The 19212-nt window shown below is 47.1% G+C and overlaps 1 protein-coding gene across 1 annotated transcript in view; it reads left to right on the forward strand.

Annotated features, from left to right (window-relative positions):
• Nucleotides 1-19212, forward strand: part of pwp2h (PWP2 small subunit processome component) — a 34328-nt gene that overhangs the window by 3770 nt on the left and 11346 nt on the right. The window contains exons 3-16 of the mRNA XM_080758038.1: nt 2697-2791; nt 3410-3509; nt 4101-4244; nt 5620-5755; nt 6785-7026; nt 7996-8139; nt 9158-9228; nt 9610-9746; nt 10646-10794; nt 12007-12154; nt 12887-13037; nt 15265-15445; nt 16815-16962; nt 18921-19029. Of these exons, the coding sequence (XP_080614164.1) occupies nt 2697-2791; nt 3410-3509; nt 4101-4244; nt 5620-5755; nt 6785-7026; nt 7996-8139; nt 9158-9228; nt 9610-9746; nt 10646-10794; nt 12007-12154; nt 12887-13037; nt 15265-15445; nt 16815-16962; nt 18921-19029 (1955 nt within the window). The remainder of the gene's footprint in view (nt 1-2696; nt 2792-3409; nt 3510-4100; nt 4245-5619; nt 5756-6784; nt 7027-7995; nt 8140-9157; nt 9229-9609; nt 9747-10645; nt 10795-12006; nt 12155-12886; nt 13038-15264; nt 15446-16814; nt 16963-18920; nt 19030-19212) is intronic.

Below are 19212 nucleotides of genomic sequence, written 5' to 3' on the forward strand. Positions count from 1 at the left end.
CTAGAGATGCACCGATCGATCGGCCTCCCGATCGATCGGGCCCGATCACGTCATTTTCAAAAGATCGGGATCGGGAAAAAAATATCGGGAAATATTTATTTATTAAATATTTTTTATTTTTAATTTTATTAAATCATTTCATAATTGTATTTAACGTTACAGAAGAAACGTGACCATCTATAAGTCTTAAAGTCATCCTCCCGAGTCTTTTGTTTTGTTTTTTAATACAGATTGGTTCATAATAACAACAAAACATCCTCCTCTGAGTCGAAACAGCCTCTTGCTGCTGCTCCTAGGAAAACTTGTTGCACGACAGTGACGTTGGCCCTAAACAGCAGATCTGCAAGCTCACAAAGAGTTGCTTTCGCAACGCGCTGTGATCTTGTAGATTTGCTATTGGGCGACGAATGGCGACGTTCGTGTAACTTGCGTGGCTAGTAGGCTAATAGCAGAAAGCTAACGACAACAAGCGGCAGCGGCTGCACTGAAACAACCGACGCTTAAAGCGACTTTTAAAAAGAAGGAACCACAGAGAGAGAGAGAGAGAGAGAGAGATGATGAGGAGAATCCAGCCCTCGTAAAGACCACTCGGTGGAATAATTATTGATCGTCATACACAGAGACACACACAGCGGAGTAACCTCGAATCAACAGGCTTCTAAGCACCGTCTTGTTCAGATCTGCTTCTGCATCTGCACTCGCTGTTTGAGTGCTAAAAAGGGAGAGAGAGAGCAAAAACAACTCGTTGTTGTTGCTCTGTCCACCCGGAGCAGGAGAAGAACATTCCGTCTGAAAAGTCCCAACAAAATACTCTATGTCCAATCCATGACTGTAGATAGAAACCCTTCTTCTAATAATATAAGCATAATATCTCATGCAGAGATCTTTATTGTAAACTTTTGTAAATGTTTCTGTGCGACACGGAATCCCTCCTCTCCCCAGTGAGCTCTCCTCTCCTCCCTGCATGTGCTGCGACTCTGCACCACGTGTGAGCGCATAGGTGCATTATTTTTCCCTTGAACATAATGATGAGGCACATTAAAATAGCAATATAAGGTTTTTTTTCCCCCTTTAAATAATGAAAAGGCAGAAATGTCTAATAAAATAATATATGCTAAAAAAAGAATAAAAGATAATGCTATAAATACACTTTTTGAGTGGTGCAAGCCAGTCCCTTGGACTTATGTGTGTGGGTGCCTGCCTGGCTGGCTGGGTATGAGCATGAAAACAGCATGGTTGTTTTTCACCACCTGTGTGCAACCTAACACACGCACACAAACACATGCCCATATTAACTGTATATGATGATTTCGTGTGTGCCAGTACAGTACAGTAGAGGGTACAGTAGAGGGACCGGCACACAGTAACTCTGTCATTTCTCAACCGTTTCGGACACGGGGTGGCAGTTCGGAACCGTTTTAGTCCCTTTTTTTTTCTTACTGCATTGCCAAAATGTATCTGATCGGGAAGAATTATCGGAAATGATCGGAATTGTATCGGGAGCAAAAAAAAGTGATCGGATCGGGAAATATCGGGATCGGCAGATACTCAAACTCAAATGATCGGGATCGGATCGGGAGCAAAAAAACGTGATCGGTGCATCTCTAATTGATACGTTTTGATAAGGTTATCGATCGATTAACCGGTTGGGTTAGTTGATAAAGCAGCGTTTTTGTAAAAAAAATCTGAGAATCTTAATTTCCCTCAATGTCTATACGTACAAATCTACATTTTGCTGATATACAGAAATAATACAAAAGGCATATTATATCCCATAATCAAATATTTATTTGACCATTGCCGATACGGGGCCAGGCAATGGCATCGGCCAGACAGCGTTACATTCACAGAAAACCACCCAATGATAGAATCATTTTCGATTAATTACGATTAGTTATTAACTGTTGACGACTACTGAACAATTTCTTATCGGCGATTAATCGATTAGCGATTGACTATTAACATCCCTATTGCCTGTATGTTAGCCCCAATTTGCAACACTAGATTATTTTTTCCCCCCTGCCTGAACCCCTAATTGCTCCCGGTGTGCAGGTTGGAGCCTTGCATGGTTTCCTCCTCCATCGATGTGCTGGTTGGAGCCTTGCATGGTTTCCTCCTCCATCGATGTGCTGGTTGGAGCCTTGCATGGTTTCCTCCTCCATCGATGTGCTGGTTGGAGCCTTGCATGGTTTCCTCCTCCATCGATGTGCTGGTTGGAGCCTTGCATGGTTTCCTCCTCCATCGATGTGCTGGTTGGAGCCTTGCATGGTTTCCTCCTCCATCGATGTGCTGGTTGGAGCCTTGCATGGTTTCCTCCTCCATCGATGTGCTGGTTGGAGCCTTGCATGGTTTCCTCCTCCATCGATGTGCTGGTTGGAGCCTTGCATGGTTTCCTCCTCCATCGATGTGCTGGTTGGAGCCTTGCATGGTTTCCTCCTCCATCGATGTGCTGGTTGGAGCCTTGCATGGTTTCCTCCTCCATCGATGTGCTGGTTGGAGCCTTGCATGGTTTCCTCCTCCATCGATGTGCTGGTTGGAGCCTTGCATGGTTTCCTCCTCCATCGATGTGCTGGTTGGAGCCTTGCATGGTTTCCTCCGCCATCGGTGTGTGAATGGGTGAATGTAATGTAAAGCGCTTTGGCTAAAAGCGCTATATAAATAAATGCACCATTCACCATTCCTCCCTGTTCCCTCAGCAACACGTCTGAAACGTTACCGGTGTCCACTCAGAAGAACATAGCGTGTGTGGGTCTCTCTCCTGACGGGAACCTGGCCGTCCTGGTGGATGAAGGTAAACCATCATTAGCCACTATAGGCTGAACTGAAAGAGAGTGAATACAGTGAATACAATACTTGAGGCTAAACCTAGCCTTTATTTATGAGACCGGTTTAACCCATTTTTTGCCAAGAGCCCCTTTTTGTTAGCTATTGAAAAATAGCCAGATCTACAAGCTCATAGCGCGCCACCGAGTGGCGCGCTACGAGCTTGTAGGTCTGCTATTTTTGAAAAATCGAAGAACGACTGACACAGAAACATAGCGTTTTCAGAAAACTGGCAGGATGTAGAAGACATTTTTAGAATCTGATCTCAGGTCAGAATGGATTAAACTTGGATCTAAACTGTTGTTTGTTTTCCATAATTACAATATTATAATAACTTGTAGGATAATTTGCAAGTATTTATGTGTGTGTGCGTGCGTGTGTGTGTGTGTGTGTGTGTGTGTGTCTCTGTGCGTGCGTGTGTGTGTGTCTCTGTGTGTGCGTGCGTGCATGCGTGCGTGCGTGCATGCGTGCGTGTCTCTGTGTGTGTGTGTGTGTGTGTGTGTGTGTGTGTGTGTGTGTGTCTCTGTGTGTGTGTGTGTGTGTGTCTCTCTGTGTGTGTGTGTGTGTGTGTGTGTGAGTGTTACAGATGGTGCTGCGGTACTGGTCAGTCTCATCACCCGGGCCGTCCTCCATCACTTCCACTTCCACAAGCCGGTCAACAGCATCCGCTTCTCACCCGATGGCAGGTAAACATGCTCTGCTCTGATTGGACATTCACAAGGCAGGTGAACAGAGCTCTGCTCTGATTGGACAGTCACAAGGCAGGTGAACAGGGTCAACTCTAGACTGTTCGTGTTTCTTTTTAGAAACAGGGTCAACTCTAGACCGTCCGTGTTTCTTTTTAGAAACAGGGTCAACTCTAGACTGTTCGTGTTTCTTTTTAGAAACAGGGTCAACTCTAGACTGTTCGTGTTTCTTTTTAGAAACAGGGTCAACTCTAGACCGTCCGTGTTTCTTTTTAGAAACAGGGTCAACTCTAGACTGTTCGTGTTTCTTTTTAGAAACAGGGTCAACTCTAGACTGTTCGTGTTTCTTTTTAGAAACAGGGTCAACTCTAGACCGTCCGTGTTTCTTTTTAGAAACAGGGTCAACTCTAGACTGTTCGTGTTTCTTTTTAGAAACAGGGTCAACTCTAGACTGTTCGTGTTTCTCTTTAGAAACAGGGTCAACTCTAGACTGTTCGTGTTTCTTTTTAGAAACAGGGTCAACTCTAGACTGTCCGTGTTTCTTTTTAGAAACAGGGTCAACTCTAGACCGTCCGTGTTTCTCCTCCCCAGGAAGTTTGTGGTGACCAAGGAGAACGTGGCCCTGATGTACCACGCTCCGGGGAAACACCGGGAGTTCAACGCCTTCGTGTTGGACAAGAGCTACTATGGACCGTACGACGAGACCACCTGCATCGACTGGACCGACGACTCCAAGTGAGTTCTGTTCATTTCGTTGCCAAAAAACGACAATAGATTAGAGCTACTACGAAACTGCCTCCCCCAGTTCCCCCTGGCCAGCCGGGGCGCCTGATGGAGGGGAAAGGAACTGGTTGGAATAACGTGTTCCTTCCACGCGCTATACGTCCAACCAGGGAAACTCCCCCCTGTCAGGTGTAAAGGAGCAACTTGGACACTCAGGCATGAAGGAAGCATGAGTTCAAGTCCGTTGCTCTCCCCTTGTCCCCCATATATGGGGGACTAGGTTGGTCTCCCCTTGTCCCCCATATATGGGGACTAGGTTGCTCTCCCCTTGTCCCCCATATATGGGGGACTAGGTTGGTCTCCCCTTGTCCCCCATATATGGGGACTAGGTTGGTCTCCCCTTGTCCCCCATATATGGGGACTAGGTTGGTCTCCCCTTGTCCCCCATATATGGGGACTATGTTGGTGGAGGGTGTGTAGAGCCCAGGATCACATTAGATGATTGGCACAGGGGTGAAAAATGGGTTACAAAATCGTGGGATGAAAATCTTTTGTTAATAAAAAAAAAGGTTTATAGCTACTACGACGAGACCACCTGCCTCGACTGGACCGACGACTCCAAGTGAGTTCTGTTGATTTCGTTGCCAAAAACAACGACACAACAAATTGTTCGTTGACTGCCTTTTTCCACCGACGAAAACTAAATAAATACGTAATAGTCGCACCGAAGTCTGACGTCAACATCGGTAGAGAGCGCAAATCCACAGGTTTATGTACTTTTTATTTGCATGGTAGTTTAGATCGCCTCACATAAGAACTGTGTTTGAAAAATAAACATGTCACCCCGGCCGCTTCACTCATATGGATATGAAGAATCAACTGACTGAGAGAAAACGCTATCGTTACTGCTGCTGAATTAGTTACATTTTCGCTATAGAAGCAGACTGTATCATATATGAGTGACTGACTGTTGCAAACGATACAGAGACACCTCCCTGACAATAACGCAGAGACAGCTTGTTTATTTTTGGACCACAACGCTTATAGTAGACGATATTAAGATCACCCCATAGAAGAGACATCACCCAGGGGAATCGAGGGGACGAGCGAGTGACGTCAGGACTTCGGCGCTCTATAAAAACTAAGCTATGATGACTAAATATAATTGAGAATTTTGTCAGCAAATAAAAACTAGACTAAAATGTTAGGGAGCTAGGGAACTAGTGGAGAAGAGATCCAGTACAACTAAAAAATACATTTTATGCTTTGTTGCATGCTGAAAACAGCAGATCTACAAGCGCACAGTGCGTCGAATACGAATATGGGTTCTGTTCGACTTGAGGAAAAAGATGTGAAAACCACCGTCATTCTGTTTTTCTTCCTCCAGGTGTTTCGTGGTGGGCAGCAAGGACATGTCCACCTGGGTGTTTGGGGCCGAGCGCTGGGCCAACCTCATCTACTACTCCCTGGGAGGACACAAGGACGTGGTGGTGGGCTGCTTCTTCGAGAAGGACAGTCTGGATGTGAGTGTCTGTCCTCTCTGAGTGTCTGTCCTCTCTGTGTCCTCCCTGGGAGGACACAGAGACTTGTCCTCTCTGAGTTCTCCCTGGGAGGACACAAGGACGTGGTGGTGGGCTGCTTCTTCGAGAAGGACAGTCTGGATGTGAGTGTCTGTCCTCTCTGTGTTCTCCCTGGGAGGACACAGAGACATTGTCCTCTCTGTGTCCTCCCTGGGAGGACACAGAGACGTGGTGGTGGGCTGCTTCTTCGAGAAGGACAGTCTGGATGTGAGTGTCTGTCCCCGACGCTTGTAGATCTGCTATCTTTGAAGAATCGTTAAAATGTGGCGCGAATGTTTTTAACTGGGGGTCATGAAAAAGGTTGAGCACCATTTACATAGAAACAGTTTTTTTCAGAAAGCCATTTTTTCCCCCCAAAGAATCAGTCTCAGTCTAAATGGTTTAACCCATTCTAGCCGGGAACCCATTTTGGTGTTTAGCATCATGTTATGCTTTAGCTATTGAAAAATAGCAGATCTACAAGCTCATAGCGCGCCACCGAGTGGCGCGCTATGAGCTTGTAGGTCTGCTATTTTTGAAAAATCGAAGAACGACTGACATTTTTTTAAATCTGATCTCAGGTCAGAATGGGTTCATCAGACCAGTGTGTGTCCAGTGGAAACCTCGTATGAATCTGATCTCAGGTCAGAATGGGTTAAAACACAATCAGTGCCGGAAGTTCTTCAAAATAGGAGCTCCGGGGTGCCAGAGTTGTCTGGTCGCTTTTACTCTGAAACCCACGACCCGGAAACAATCCACACAAAACAAAAGTTGACTTTACATTGCTAGATTACATTGCGATTGTTTTAATTTATACGATATATAATATGATCCAAAAAGAGTTCATATTTTGCGGGAGAGACGGATGAGGAGCGTCCTATGTATGTACGCGTCGGTTGGGACCCCCTATATGACGTGTGGCAACGTTTTTATGTACGGAATTGGTTAATGTCAGTCATTAAATGGAGGTCATTCCCGCCTCATTCCCTCCAGCTGTACACGGTCAGCCAGGACGGCAAGCTGTGCGTGTGGGAGAGCGACACGGAGCTGGACGGTCTGGTGCTGGGGAGGACGAGGAAGGAGAAGGGAGGAGGAGAGGAGGAGGAAGAGGAGGAGGAGGAGAGGGAGGAGGAGGACGGAGGAGAACCCAGGGGGGGCGAGGTCATCCGGGGGAAAGCCGAGGCCCCCAAAGACAGAGGGGCGGTGCCCAACGTCCGCTACAAGCAGAAGAGCACGTAAGCTAGCCGCGCCTTGCCTCCATTCACGCTTGACTTCACACAAGTTAGAAATGTAATGGGCTAAATATCTGTCATAATAATAATAAAACTTTATTTGTATAGCACCTTTCATGACATGAAATGCAGCTCAAAGTGCTTTACAGAAAAATGGAGGATAAAAGAAAAGCAAGGCAACAACATTAAAAAACAAGCAGTAATGCAATACAGTGAGGACATGAATAACAAAAAAAATAAAAGATCAATTAAAAGCAATGTTGTAGAAGTGGGTCTTGAGCTGAGCTTTAAAAATGTCTACAGAGGCTGCCTGACGAAGGTACAGTGGGAGCTTGTTCCATGCCGACGGCCCGTAGAAGCAAAAAGCTGCTTCCCCGTATTTTTTAGTTGCCATTTTTTTTGGCAAAGCGAGCAGGCCAGCAGGGGGCAGTTTGGGACATATTTAGGCAGTCATGTAGGTAGGAAGGTGTGAGACCATTGAGAGCTTTATAGACAAGTAAAATAATTTTAAAATCAATCCTAAAAACAACCGGAAGCCAGTGCAGTGATGCCAAAACTGGAGTAATATGTTCTCTCATCTTAGTTCTAGTTAAAACTCTGGCTGCTGCATTTTGGACAAGTTGTAATCCGTCAGTTGTTTTCTTAGGCAGTCCTGAAAAAAGTGCATTGCAGTAGTCAAGCCGAAGAGTCATGACAAATGTGATGAGGTCAGCACATTTTGGCGGCACATTTGGGCAAGTGGCTATGGCCGTTTTTAGCCACTCCGCAACCCCGAACTGCCGGACTACGGTACTTGACACCGGTCAAAAAGGAAGACGTGTTTAGGCCTATCACAATTATTACATAATCGCAATATTTTCTTTGCATAATTGTCCATCTTTTCCACGTTGAAAAATGTCAGGATATATATTTTTTTTAATAAATCGTTTATCGCAGTTTTTTGTGTGCCAATGAATGTCTTTGTTCCTCCAGACATTTCTTCAACAAGGAGGGAGAGTTCAACAACCTGACGGCCGCCACCTTCCACAAGAACACTCACATCCTGGTGACGGGCTTCGCTTCAGGGGTGTTCCACCTCCACGAGCTGCCCGACTTCAACCTCATACACTCGCTCAGGTCGGTTATAGGTTATTTAAGCAATAAGCCACGAGAGGTCTCAGGTGCGCGTCGGGTCTGCCTACGCCCCCAGCCAGTGTGAAATACCCGGTAAGCTGGGGCCTCGAGTGGCTTATTGCTTTTCTAAAACGGTTACAAACATTATAGCAATATTAACCTCATAAAACTATTACATTCACAAAAGTATCTACGTTTTGCGCCACCAGAGCGAGCGAGCCAGAGCCACAACACTTCCTTGTTTTTCTCTGCAAGTAGCCTATGTGACGGGAGAATAGCGCTTGATGTATTTACGGGGCTGCCTGGAGCCACACATTCACAGTCATATGAGACGGGCGGTGCTTAGACGCCCGCACGGCATGTGTTTGTAAAGCAATGAAGCGCTCCCCTTCCCCCGTTCAGCTACAAGGCTGCAGTTTGATACAAAGTGATTGAAGGAGTGGGTTATCGGTGAGTTTACACCGGTCACGTGACGGTAACCAGCCAATCAGAATGAAGTATTGGGACTACCCGTTTTAGAAAGTTAGTTATAGGTTAGTCAGGGCTCCTGTGTTCTTCTCAGACAATGTATGTGATTCTAAAAATGTTCTTCTACATCCTGACAGCTTTCTGAAAAAGCTATGTTTCTATGTCAGTCGTTCTTCGATGTTTCAAAAATAGCAGACCTACACAAGCTCGTAGCGCGCCATTTGTTGTCTAGTCTAGTCTGTAGTTGCTGAACATTACTACGTTCAAAACATGGCACCTGGAAGTCTCTTTGTTCTACCAACTAAACTAAAATTAATTGTTCAGTCAGGTCGCCTAGAAGAGCTGCACGATTATGGCTCAAATTTAGAAATGAGATCGCTGAAAATCAGGATCCTTGACATCACATGAATTGAGTTTCTGCCCAGACCATCTGAATGGTCACAGACTCACTCTAATATTTTTTTTAGATCGATTGATTTTATTTTGTATTTCGACCCTGTTTTTTTAATAATAAAATAACTGAAATGTATTTTTATATATTCTGCCCCTCCAGTATCTCTGACCAGAGAATTGCCACTGTGTCCATGAACTACTCCGGAGACTGGATTGGCTTCGGTTGTTCAGGTAGGAATGAACTGTTACAGTGCAAAAACATGACTTTCTTTAGATTTAGTTGGAAACTGTAACACACATGATTTGATTGATTGATTGATTTGTTGATTTGTTCAGGAATGGGCCAGCTACTGGTGTGGGAGTTACTAGACTAGTTACTAGACTAGTCACTAGACTAGTTACCAGACTAGTTACCAGACTAGTTACTAGACCAGTTACCAGACTAGTTACCAGACTAGTTACTAGACTAGTCTTAATGTGTTGTTGTTTTGCTCAGGAATGGGCCAGCTGCTGGTGTGGGAGTTACTAGACTAGTCACTAGACTAGTTACCAGACTAGTCACTAGACTAGTTACTAGACTAGTCTTAGTTAATGTGTTGTTGTTCTCCCCAGGGATGGGGCAGCTCCTGGTGTGGGAGTGGCAGAGTGAGTCGTACATCTTCAAGCAGCAGGGTCACTTCAACAACATGGCGTCCCTGGCCTACTCGCCTGACGGGCAGTACGTCGCCACGGGAGGGGACGATGGGAAGGTGAGCACTGTGTTCTGGGGGAGGGGACGATGGGAAGGTGAGCACTGTGTTCTGGGGGAGGGGACGATGGGAAGGTGAGCACTGTGTTCTGGGGGAGGGGACGATGGGAAGGTGAGCACTGTGTTCTGGGGGAGGGGACGATGGGAAGGTGAGCACTGTGTTCTGGGGGAGGGGACGATGGGAAGGTGAGCACTGCGTTCTGGGGGAGGGGACGATGGGAAGGTGAGCACTGCGTTCTGGGGGAGGGGACGATGGGAAGGTGAGCGCTGTGTTCTGGGGGAGGGGACGATGGGAAGGTGAGCACTGTGTTCTGGGGGAGGGGACGATGGGAAGGTGAGCACTGCGTTCTGGGGGAGGGGACGATGGGAAGGTGAGCGCTGCGTTCTGGGGGAGGGGACGATGGGAAGGTGAGCACTGCGTTCTGGGGGAGGGGACGATGGGAAGGTGAGCACTGCGTTCTGGGGGAGGGGACGATGGGAAGGTGAGCACTGCGTTCTGGGGGAGGGGACGATGGGAAGGTGAGCACTGTGTTCTGGGGGAGGGGACGATGGGAAGGTGAGCACTGTGTTCTGGGGGAGGGGACGATGGGAAGGTGAGCACTGTGTTCTGGGGGAGGGGACGATGGGAAGGTGAGCACTGCGTTCTGGGGGAGGGGACGATGGGAAGGTGAGCACTGCGTTCTGGGGGAGGGGACGATGGGAAGGTGAGCACTGTGTTCTGGGGGAGGGGACGATGGGAAGGTGAGCACTGCGTTCCGTCCTGTCTGCTCGCTGCATCTCTCTCTGGAGCAGCCTCCTGGCTTCTATGTCGTAATGAGTTAAATGTATGCTTCTTTTGACAAGTATGTTTGTCCAATGATGTGTCATGATGGAACCGTGGTGTGTGTCGCGGCGTTGCAGGTGAAGGTGTGGAACACCAACAGCGGCCTGTGCTTCGTCACCTTCATGGAGCACACCAGCTCCATCAGCCACGTCACCTTCACCTCCTCCGGCTTCGTCATCGTCAGCGCCTCGCTGGACGGCACGGTCCGCGCCTTCGACCTGCACAGGTACCGTTTTCTGACCACGCCTTCGACCTGCACAGGTACCGTTTTCTGGCTTGATTTCCTCGACTAAAACTAAAGGCCTATTCATAGTCTGGACTTCCGGTGGTGAGCTGACCACCGCGAAATAACGTTGCGCGGTGGTGAGTAAAAACAGAGAGAAGGGCTGGAGCGGTGGCGGTGGTTTGCTCTTCACCGCGGCTCAGTGACTACATGGAAACTAAATGAAAACTAAGCTACGACGACTTAAACTAAGACTAAATATACTGACAATTTCGTCAACACATAAAAACGGGACTAAAATGTTAGGAAGGGACTAGTGAGACTAGAGATCCACTATAAGTCATTTTACACTTGGTTGCATGCTGAAAATAGCAGATCTACAAGCTCTCAACACGTCGCAGCGCGGCGCATTGTGAGCTTGTAGATCGTCTATTTTCAGCAAGTGTAAAAAACTGTACCGGTAATTAGACTGCATCAAGGCCCGCCAAAATACATTTTAGTCGACTAAATCAACTGTAGATTTAGTCAACTGAAACTAGACTAACACTAAAACATTCCGTGTGACTAAAATGTGACTAAATGGAATTTAGCCACAGGAGAGATTGTACCAATTAGCATTTTTGAGCAGTGCAGTCACTCCAATGCACAGCTTTGTCTGTCTGTCTGTCTGTCTGTCTGTCTGTCTGAGCACGGAATGTCTGTGACGTCATGTTGTTGACATCATCCGACGTCATCATTGTGATGACAGGCACCGATCACTTCACACAAGATTTTGTGTGATTTTATTTTTAATACAGTTTCCATACCATACCCCGAATTGCGATCGCATAAACGCATTTTTCTGAAGGGTTTAGACATTTACTGCCACTGGCAGCTGTGGCTCAGGAGGTAGAGCAGGTCGTCCAATGATCCATGGGTCGGCGGTTCGAATCCCGGCTCCTCCTCCTGTCCACATGTGGAAGTGTCCTTGGGCAAGACACTGAACCCTACACTGCCTCCAGTGAGTCGGTCGGTGTGAGCTCGCCACCGTCGGTGTGTGAATGTGGGAAGTGAGGACGCTGGCGTCGACTGTTCGCCGCTTCACCTCCCACTGAATGAACCATTGTAAAGCGCTTTGAGCACTTGGAAAAGCGCTATAAAAATGCAATTCATTATTATTTAGTATTTATGTGTGTGTGTGTGTGTGTGTGTGTGTGTGTGTGTGTGTCTGCACAGGTACCGGAACTTCCGCACGTTCACGTCGCCGCGGCCGGCCCAGTTCTCGTGTCTGGCGGTGGACGCCAGCGGAGAGCTGGTCAGCGCCGGATCCCAGGACTCCTTCGAGATCTTCCTCTGGTCCATGCAGACTGGACGGCTGCTGGAGGTACAGTAGAGCTTCCTCTGGTCCATGCAGACCTGCTGGAGGTACAGTAGATCTTCCTCTGGTCCATGCAGACCTGCTGGAGGTACAGTAGATCTTACGTAGGTAAGATGTAGGTTCTGACGGGCCACAAGGGTCCGGTTCTCTTATGTTTAAAGTGTCCCATCCCTCCTGTGTAGGTCCTAGCGGGCCACGAGGGTCCGGTTCTCTTATGTTTAAAGTGTCCCACCCCTCTTCTAGGTCCTAGCGGGCCACGAGGGTCCGGTTCTCTTATGTTTAAAGTATCCCACCCCTACTGTGTAGGTTCTAGCGGGCCACGAGGGTCCGGTTCTCTTATGTTTAAAGTGTCCCACCCCTCCTCTAGGTCCTAGCGGGCCACGAGGGTCCGGTTCTCTTATGTTTAAAGTGTCCCACCCCTCCTCTAGGTCCTAGCGGGCCACGAGGGTCCGGTTCTCTTATGTTTAAAGTGTCCCACCCCTCCTCTAGGTCCTAGCGGGCCACGATGGTCCGGTTCTCTTATGTTTAAAGTATCCCACCCCTACTGTGTAGGTTCTGGTGGGTCACGAGGGTCCGGTTCTCTTATGTTTAAAGTATCCCACCCCTACTGTGTAGGTTCTGGTGGGTCACGAGGGTCCGGTTCTCTTATGTTTAAAGTGTCCCACCCCTCCGCTAGGTCCTAGCGGGCCACGAGGGTCCGGTTATCTTATGTTTAAAGTATCCCACCCCCTCCTCTAGGTTCTGGCGGGCCACGAGGGTCCGGTCAGCAGCCTGTGCTTCAGCCCGGTCCAGTCGGTTCTGGCCAGCGCCTCGTGGGACGGGACGGTCCAGCTGTGGGACATGAAGGACAGCTGGCAGGCCAAGGAGACGCTGAAGCTCCCCAATGACTGTACGTTTAAAACCCATTCTGACCTGAGATCAGATTCTATAAAATGTCTTCTACATCCTGACAGTTTTCTGAAAAAGCTATGTTTCTATGTCAGTCGTTTTTCAAAGATATTAGACCTATAGTATGAGCTTGTAGATCTGCTATCTTTCAATTAGGGATGCACCGAAAGGGAAATTCTTGGCCGAAAACGAATACCGAATATAGGAAACAGTTGGCCGAATACCGAATAGCGAATAGCCGAATACATCTTTGTTGTAAAGCTACCTGATTATGGCAAAAGACATGATTATGGCAAAACCTAACTTAAATAATAAACACTTATGGGTCCATTAAAAAGCATCTAAATAATTGGAGGCTTTGTGATTAATTAATCACATTTTAATCGCATATCAATAGGCCTATTTGACCTGAGCAGTGAGCTTTTTTTTCTACATAAGCATAGGCAATAAAAACAAGTAGTAATAATAATAATAGTGATAATAATATTATTTATATTAAGCTTCTCTGAGTACTTAAATACACTTTTCAAAGAGAACATGAGAAAACAAATAAAAACAACTTTATTAGAGAAAAACTAAGACTATGGAATAAAATAAATTAAAGTGGAATGAGATAGCAATATTCCAGAGGTGGGTTTGAATTTATAGGTGGTGGCATGTCTCTATTCCAGAGGTGGGTTTGAATTTATAGGTGGTGGCATGTCTCTATTCCAGAGGTGGGTTTGAATTTATAGGTGGTGGCATGTCTCTGAGTTTTGGGAAGTGCATCGTTTTGACAGGTCTGCTTGCTGTGGACAGTGAAACCCTTAAACACGGGCAGACGCAACGATACAGTCTATCATTCATTGTTAAAGCTCCAAATGATATTCCCATTCGTCTTTGTGTCTGCCCGTGTAAACGCAGCAGCGAGTGTGAGGGGACGAGGGTTGGGGAACGGATGTAAAGTACATAGTGTTAAAACTAACGTTAGCTCCCATGCTAGCTACTAGCTTCCCTTGTCAACAGAACACCACCACAGATCGGGTGGAAGCTGCTAATATCACGTTGCTTGTGCCCGTGGATGGGAAATAAGATTTAGAAGGCTATGGAATCGTGGATGAAAGCACAGTTGTGTCGGATCTGCCTGTGCGTTCCGTGACTGCTGCTCGTGTGTTGTGTTGCGACTGTCGCTGGCTGGGGGCTGCTGAATGATGCATAGTTAAAGAGCGTCATAAGCATGCGCCCTTCCTGCGCTGAAAGTAGCAGATCTACAAGCTATCTACCCGTCGCAATGCACAGCGCGTTGGGCTTGTACATCTGTGTTTTCCTCGCAGTTTAGTTCGATTCACAACTTTAGGACCAGTACTACTATTCGGTGATATTTTTCGGCTTATTTGAGCCGAAACCGAATAGGCCGAAAATACATTTTTAGGCATTTTCGGCCGAATATTTTCGGTGGCCGAATTTTCGGTGCATCCCTACTTTCAATAGCTAAAGCATAACATGATGCGAATACCAAAAGTGGTTCCCGCCCCCAAATGGGTTAGTTTATTTACACGTTTATTACTGACGGGACAGGACGTATAGAGCATGTCTAGGACCTCTACATTTACACTAATCAGCTCCGCGGACCCCCATTTGAAAAGATATGCCAGGCAGCCCCATAAGAGAAGTGATATTTGAATTAAGTGAAAACTACGAATCACTGAATATACCTTTTAATATTCTGGATTTAAAAAAAAAGTATTTTTAATTCTAAAGGTTTGCTGAAAATCTTGTGTTTCTATGTCAGTTGGTGCTCAACCTTTTTCATGTCAAGGACCCCCAGAGTTATCTGTATTTTATTTGGCTGCGGACCCCCATCTGAAAATATGTAGTTCTGGCCGGGAACCCCCAGAAACAAGGATTTGAGTTAAAAATGCTATTTTTCAATAGCTAAAGTATAACATAATCCTTAAAAAGACCAAAGGGTATTCTTGTCTTGAACCGGTTCAGTTCTTTGTGGTTTTTAGTCCATGAGCCAGAGCTCCAAAATCGGAACATTAATTATGAATTGAGTGTATAGCAAAACCTATACCTATATTAGATTGTTATCACCATGAAACTTCCCCAATTGAGTACTTATACACGAAGACAATGATTTATTGTATTACACATTTTACATGTTTTAAATCCCGTCATGCAAATGAGGCATTATGTAGGAAAATATGCAAAATTATCTAAAATGTGGTTCTGTGGTTCTGCTCCAGGCCTGGCGGTGACCTACCGTCCCGACGGCCAGGAGCTGGCCGTGGCGTCTCTGAACGGCGAGATCACCTTCTGGAACCCTCACACCGCCACGCAGACGGCCAGCGTGTCCGGGCGCCACGACCTGGAGACGGGCCGCAAGGACGCCGACAAGGTGTCCGCCAAGCAGTCCGCCAAGGGCAAGTAAGTGACATCATGAAAAGAACAACGAACCCGCACCACTGAATACCGGACTACTCGCCTCGGTGCTTCCCGTTTTTCCTCCCGGAATTGTCACCAGTGAGGGGGATGACTTTGTAATATGCTATTGGCTGTTTGTATTCTTTTTGGAAAAATATGAAAAGATACTCCTGTGGAAAGGCTATATTATTTTACTTATATTGACCCTATAAACAATTTAGTATTATTTAGTATATGTAAGGTTTTGCCCCCTCAAATGGTACCTCGTCAGATAATCCCCACATATCCTACAACAACTTCTGTGAACAGACTTCACTGTAGTAGCTTTTCATAAATTATATTTGTACTTGGGCTGTTCTGCTGTCATGAAAGTTTATAGTTAGAGAAATTCAAAGTCCAGCCGTCTGCTGTCCAGCCTCTCCCACCCCTCACTGGGGAAAACTCTGGGAGGAAAACAGAAATGGGGCGAGTGGTCTTGCTACCGCACCGCTCATCTGCTCCAATATCATTTATTGACAAGGTTTTGAGCCGAGGCTCTTCATCCCAACGGGGGGGGGGCGAATGTCAAGGACCCCCAAAACTATATGTAATTGGCCGCTGACGACCCCATCTGAAAATATGTTGTTCCAGGGACCCCCAGAAGCAAAGGTTTTAGCCAAAAAAAAGATGTGCACCACATTTTCACGATTTCTCAAAAATAGCAGAACTACAAGCTCATAGCCGCGCTATGAGCTTGTAGTTCTGCTATTTTTGAGAAATCGAAGAACGACTGACATAGAAACATAGGCTTTTTCAGAAAACTGTCAGGATGTAGAAGACATTTTTAGAATCTGATCTCAGGTCAGAATGGGGGTTATAAGACCATGTTGTGTTGTGGTGTTTTCCAGGTCTTTAGAATCTGATCTCAGGTCAGAACGGGGGTTATAAGACCATGTTGTGTTGTGGTGTTTTCCAGGTCTTTAGAATCTGATCTCGGGTCAGAATGGGGGGGGTTATAAGACCATGTTGTGTTGTGGTGTTTTCCAGGTCTTTAGAATCTGATCTCAGGTCAGAACGGGGGTTATAAGACCATGTTGTGTTGTGGTGTTTTCCAGGTCTTTAGAATCTGATCTCAGGTCAGAACGGGGGTTATAAGACCATGTTGTGTTGTGGTGTTTTCCAGGTCTTTAGAATCTGATCTCAGGTCAGAACGGGGGTTATAAGACCATGTTGTGTTGTGGTGTTTTCCAGGTGTTCAGAATCTGATCTCAGGTCAGAATGGGGGTTATAACTATAAGACCATGTTGTGTTGTGGTGTTTTCCAGGTCTTTAGAATCTGATCTCAGGTCAGAACGGGGGTTATAAGACCATGTTGTGTTGTGGTGTTTTCCAGGTCTTTCTCGGCCCTGTGCTACTCTGCGGACGGTGAGTCCATGCTGGCCGGAGGTCAGTCCAAGTTCGTCTGCATCTACAACGTCAGAGAGACGATGCTGATGAAGAAGTTTGAGATCTCCTGCAACCTGTCGTTTGACGCCATGGAGGTACGGGAGGAGCGACCATGATGTCATTAACCCATTCTGACCTGAGATCAGATTCATACGAGGTTTCCACTGGACACACACTGGTCTGATTAACCCCATTCTGACCCGAGATCAGATTCAAAAAAATGTCAGTCGTTCTTCGATTTAAAAAAAAATAGCAGATCTACAAGCTCGTAGGCGCGCCACTCGTAGGCGCGCCACTCGGTGGCGCGCTATGAGCTTGTAGATCTGCTGTTTTTCAATAGCTAAAGCATAACATGATGCTGACACCAAAATGGGTTCCCGTTCAGAATGGGTTAAGAGAAAAACGTATGCAAAAGACTGACTAAAACTAAAGATTATGACTAAAACTAAAGACTATGACTAAAACTAAAGCAAAGTTTGCTGTCAAATTCTACAACAGGTCGTTTTGAGGAAGCAATCCGATTGGTTGAAACGGCTTCTAGCCGGTGGTTAAAACAGCACCGTTCACCACCTATAATCAAAACAAATAATTCAGCCGCTCTGTTCTCCCAGAGCGCTATAGCAAACTGGGTGGCTAGGCTATAGCTAGTTTCTTGGGGACATTTGTGGTCGTAGTGACTACATCTGTCATTAAAAAATATATATCTTTCAGCGATTTTCTTAGTTTTAAGGGTAACTGTGGTAGAATTGTAATATTACACTCGAGGGTGCGTGTGGGTTAACGTGGTTAAACCACACCCTCGAGCATTGAGGGTGTTGAAGCATGAGTTCAAGTCCGTTGCTCTCCCCTTGTCCCCCATATATGGGGACTAGGTTGCTCTCCCCTTGTCCCCCATATATGGGGACTAGGTTGGTCTCCCCTTGTCCCCCATATATGGGGACTAGGTTGGTCTCCCCTTGTCCCCCATATATGGGGACTAGGTTGGTCTCCCCTTGTCCCCCATATATGGGGACTAGGTTGGTCTCCCCTTGTCCCCCATATATGGGGACTAGGTTGGTCTCCCCTTGTCCCCCATATATGGGGACTAGGTTGGTCTCCCCTTGTCCCCCATATATGGGGACTAGGTTGCTCTCCCCTTGTCCCCCATATATGGGGACTAGGTTGGTCTCCCCTTGTCCCCCATATATGGGGACTAGGTTGGTCTCCCCTTGTCCCCCATATATGGGGACTAGGTTGGTCTCCCCTTGTCCCCCATATATGGGGACTAGGTTGGTCTCCCCTTGTCCCCCATATATGGGGACTAGGTTGGTCTCCCCTTGTCCCCCATATATGGGGACTAGGTTGCTCTCCCCTTGTCCCCCATATATGGGGACTAGGTTGGTCTCCCCTTGTCCCCCATATATGGGGACTAGGTTGGTCTCCCCTTGTCCCCCATATATGGGGACTAGGTTGCTCTCCCCTTGTCCCCCATATATGGGGACTAGGTTGGTCTCCCCTTGTCCCCCATATATGGGGACTAGGTTGCTCTCCCCTTGTCCCCCATATATGGGGACTAGGTTGGTCTCCCCTTGTCCCCCATATATGGGGACTAGGTTGGTCTCCCCTTGTCCCCCATATATGGGGACTAGGTTGGTCTCCCCTTGTCCCCCATATATGGGGACTAGGTTGGTCTCCCCTTGTCCCCCATATATGGGGTGGGGACTAGGTTGGTCTCCCCTTGTCCCCCATATATGGGGACTAGGTTGGTCTCCCCTTGTCCCCCATATATGGGGACTAGGTTGGTCTCCCCTTGTCCCCCATATATGGGGACTAGGTTGGTCTCCCCTTGTCCCCCATATATGGGGACTAGGTTGGTCTCCCCTTGTCCCCCATATATGGGGACTAGGTTGGTGGAGGGTGTGTAGAGCCCAGGATCACATTAGATGATTGACACAGGGGTGAAAAATGGGTTACAAAATCGTGGGATAAAAAATATATATAAAAAAAAAAAAACACACCCTCGAGTGTAATATTGCTTAAATCAACACCGGCTCCTTCCTGTCTGTCCCGTCAGGAGTTCCTGGATCGCAGGAAGATGACGGAGTTCGGCAGCCTGGCGCTGGTGGACGAAGGGGCAGGAGACGGAGACGGGGTCCATCTGAGCCTGCCGGGAGTCAGGAGAGGTACACGCTACGTCCGTCCATCCAGCCTCCCCCATAGTAGACCTATTCTCTCCTCTCTACCCTCCCTGGAGTCCTTCCTCTCTCTCTCTCTCACCTGACACTGCAACCTCATCCTTCCTCTCCTCTATCTCATCTGCATTCGACCAACACTGCCCGCTCTCCTCCAGGCCAGCTCGCTCATGT

This window comes from Protomyctophum bolini (assembly GCF_963924005.1).
Source record: "Protomyctophum bolini genome assembly, chromosome: 24".
Classification (NCBI taxonomy): Eukaryota; Metazoa; Chordata; class Actinopteri; order Myctophiformes; family Myctophidae; genus Protomyctophum; species Protomyctophum bolini.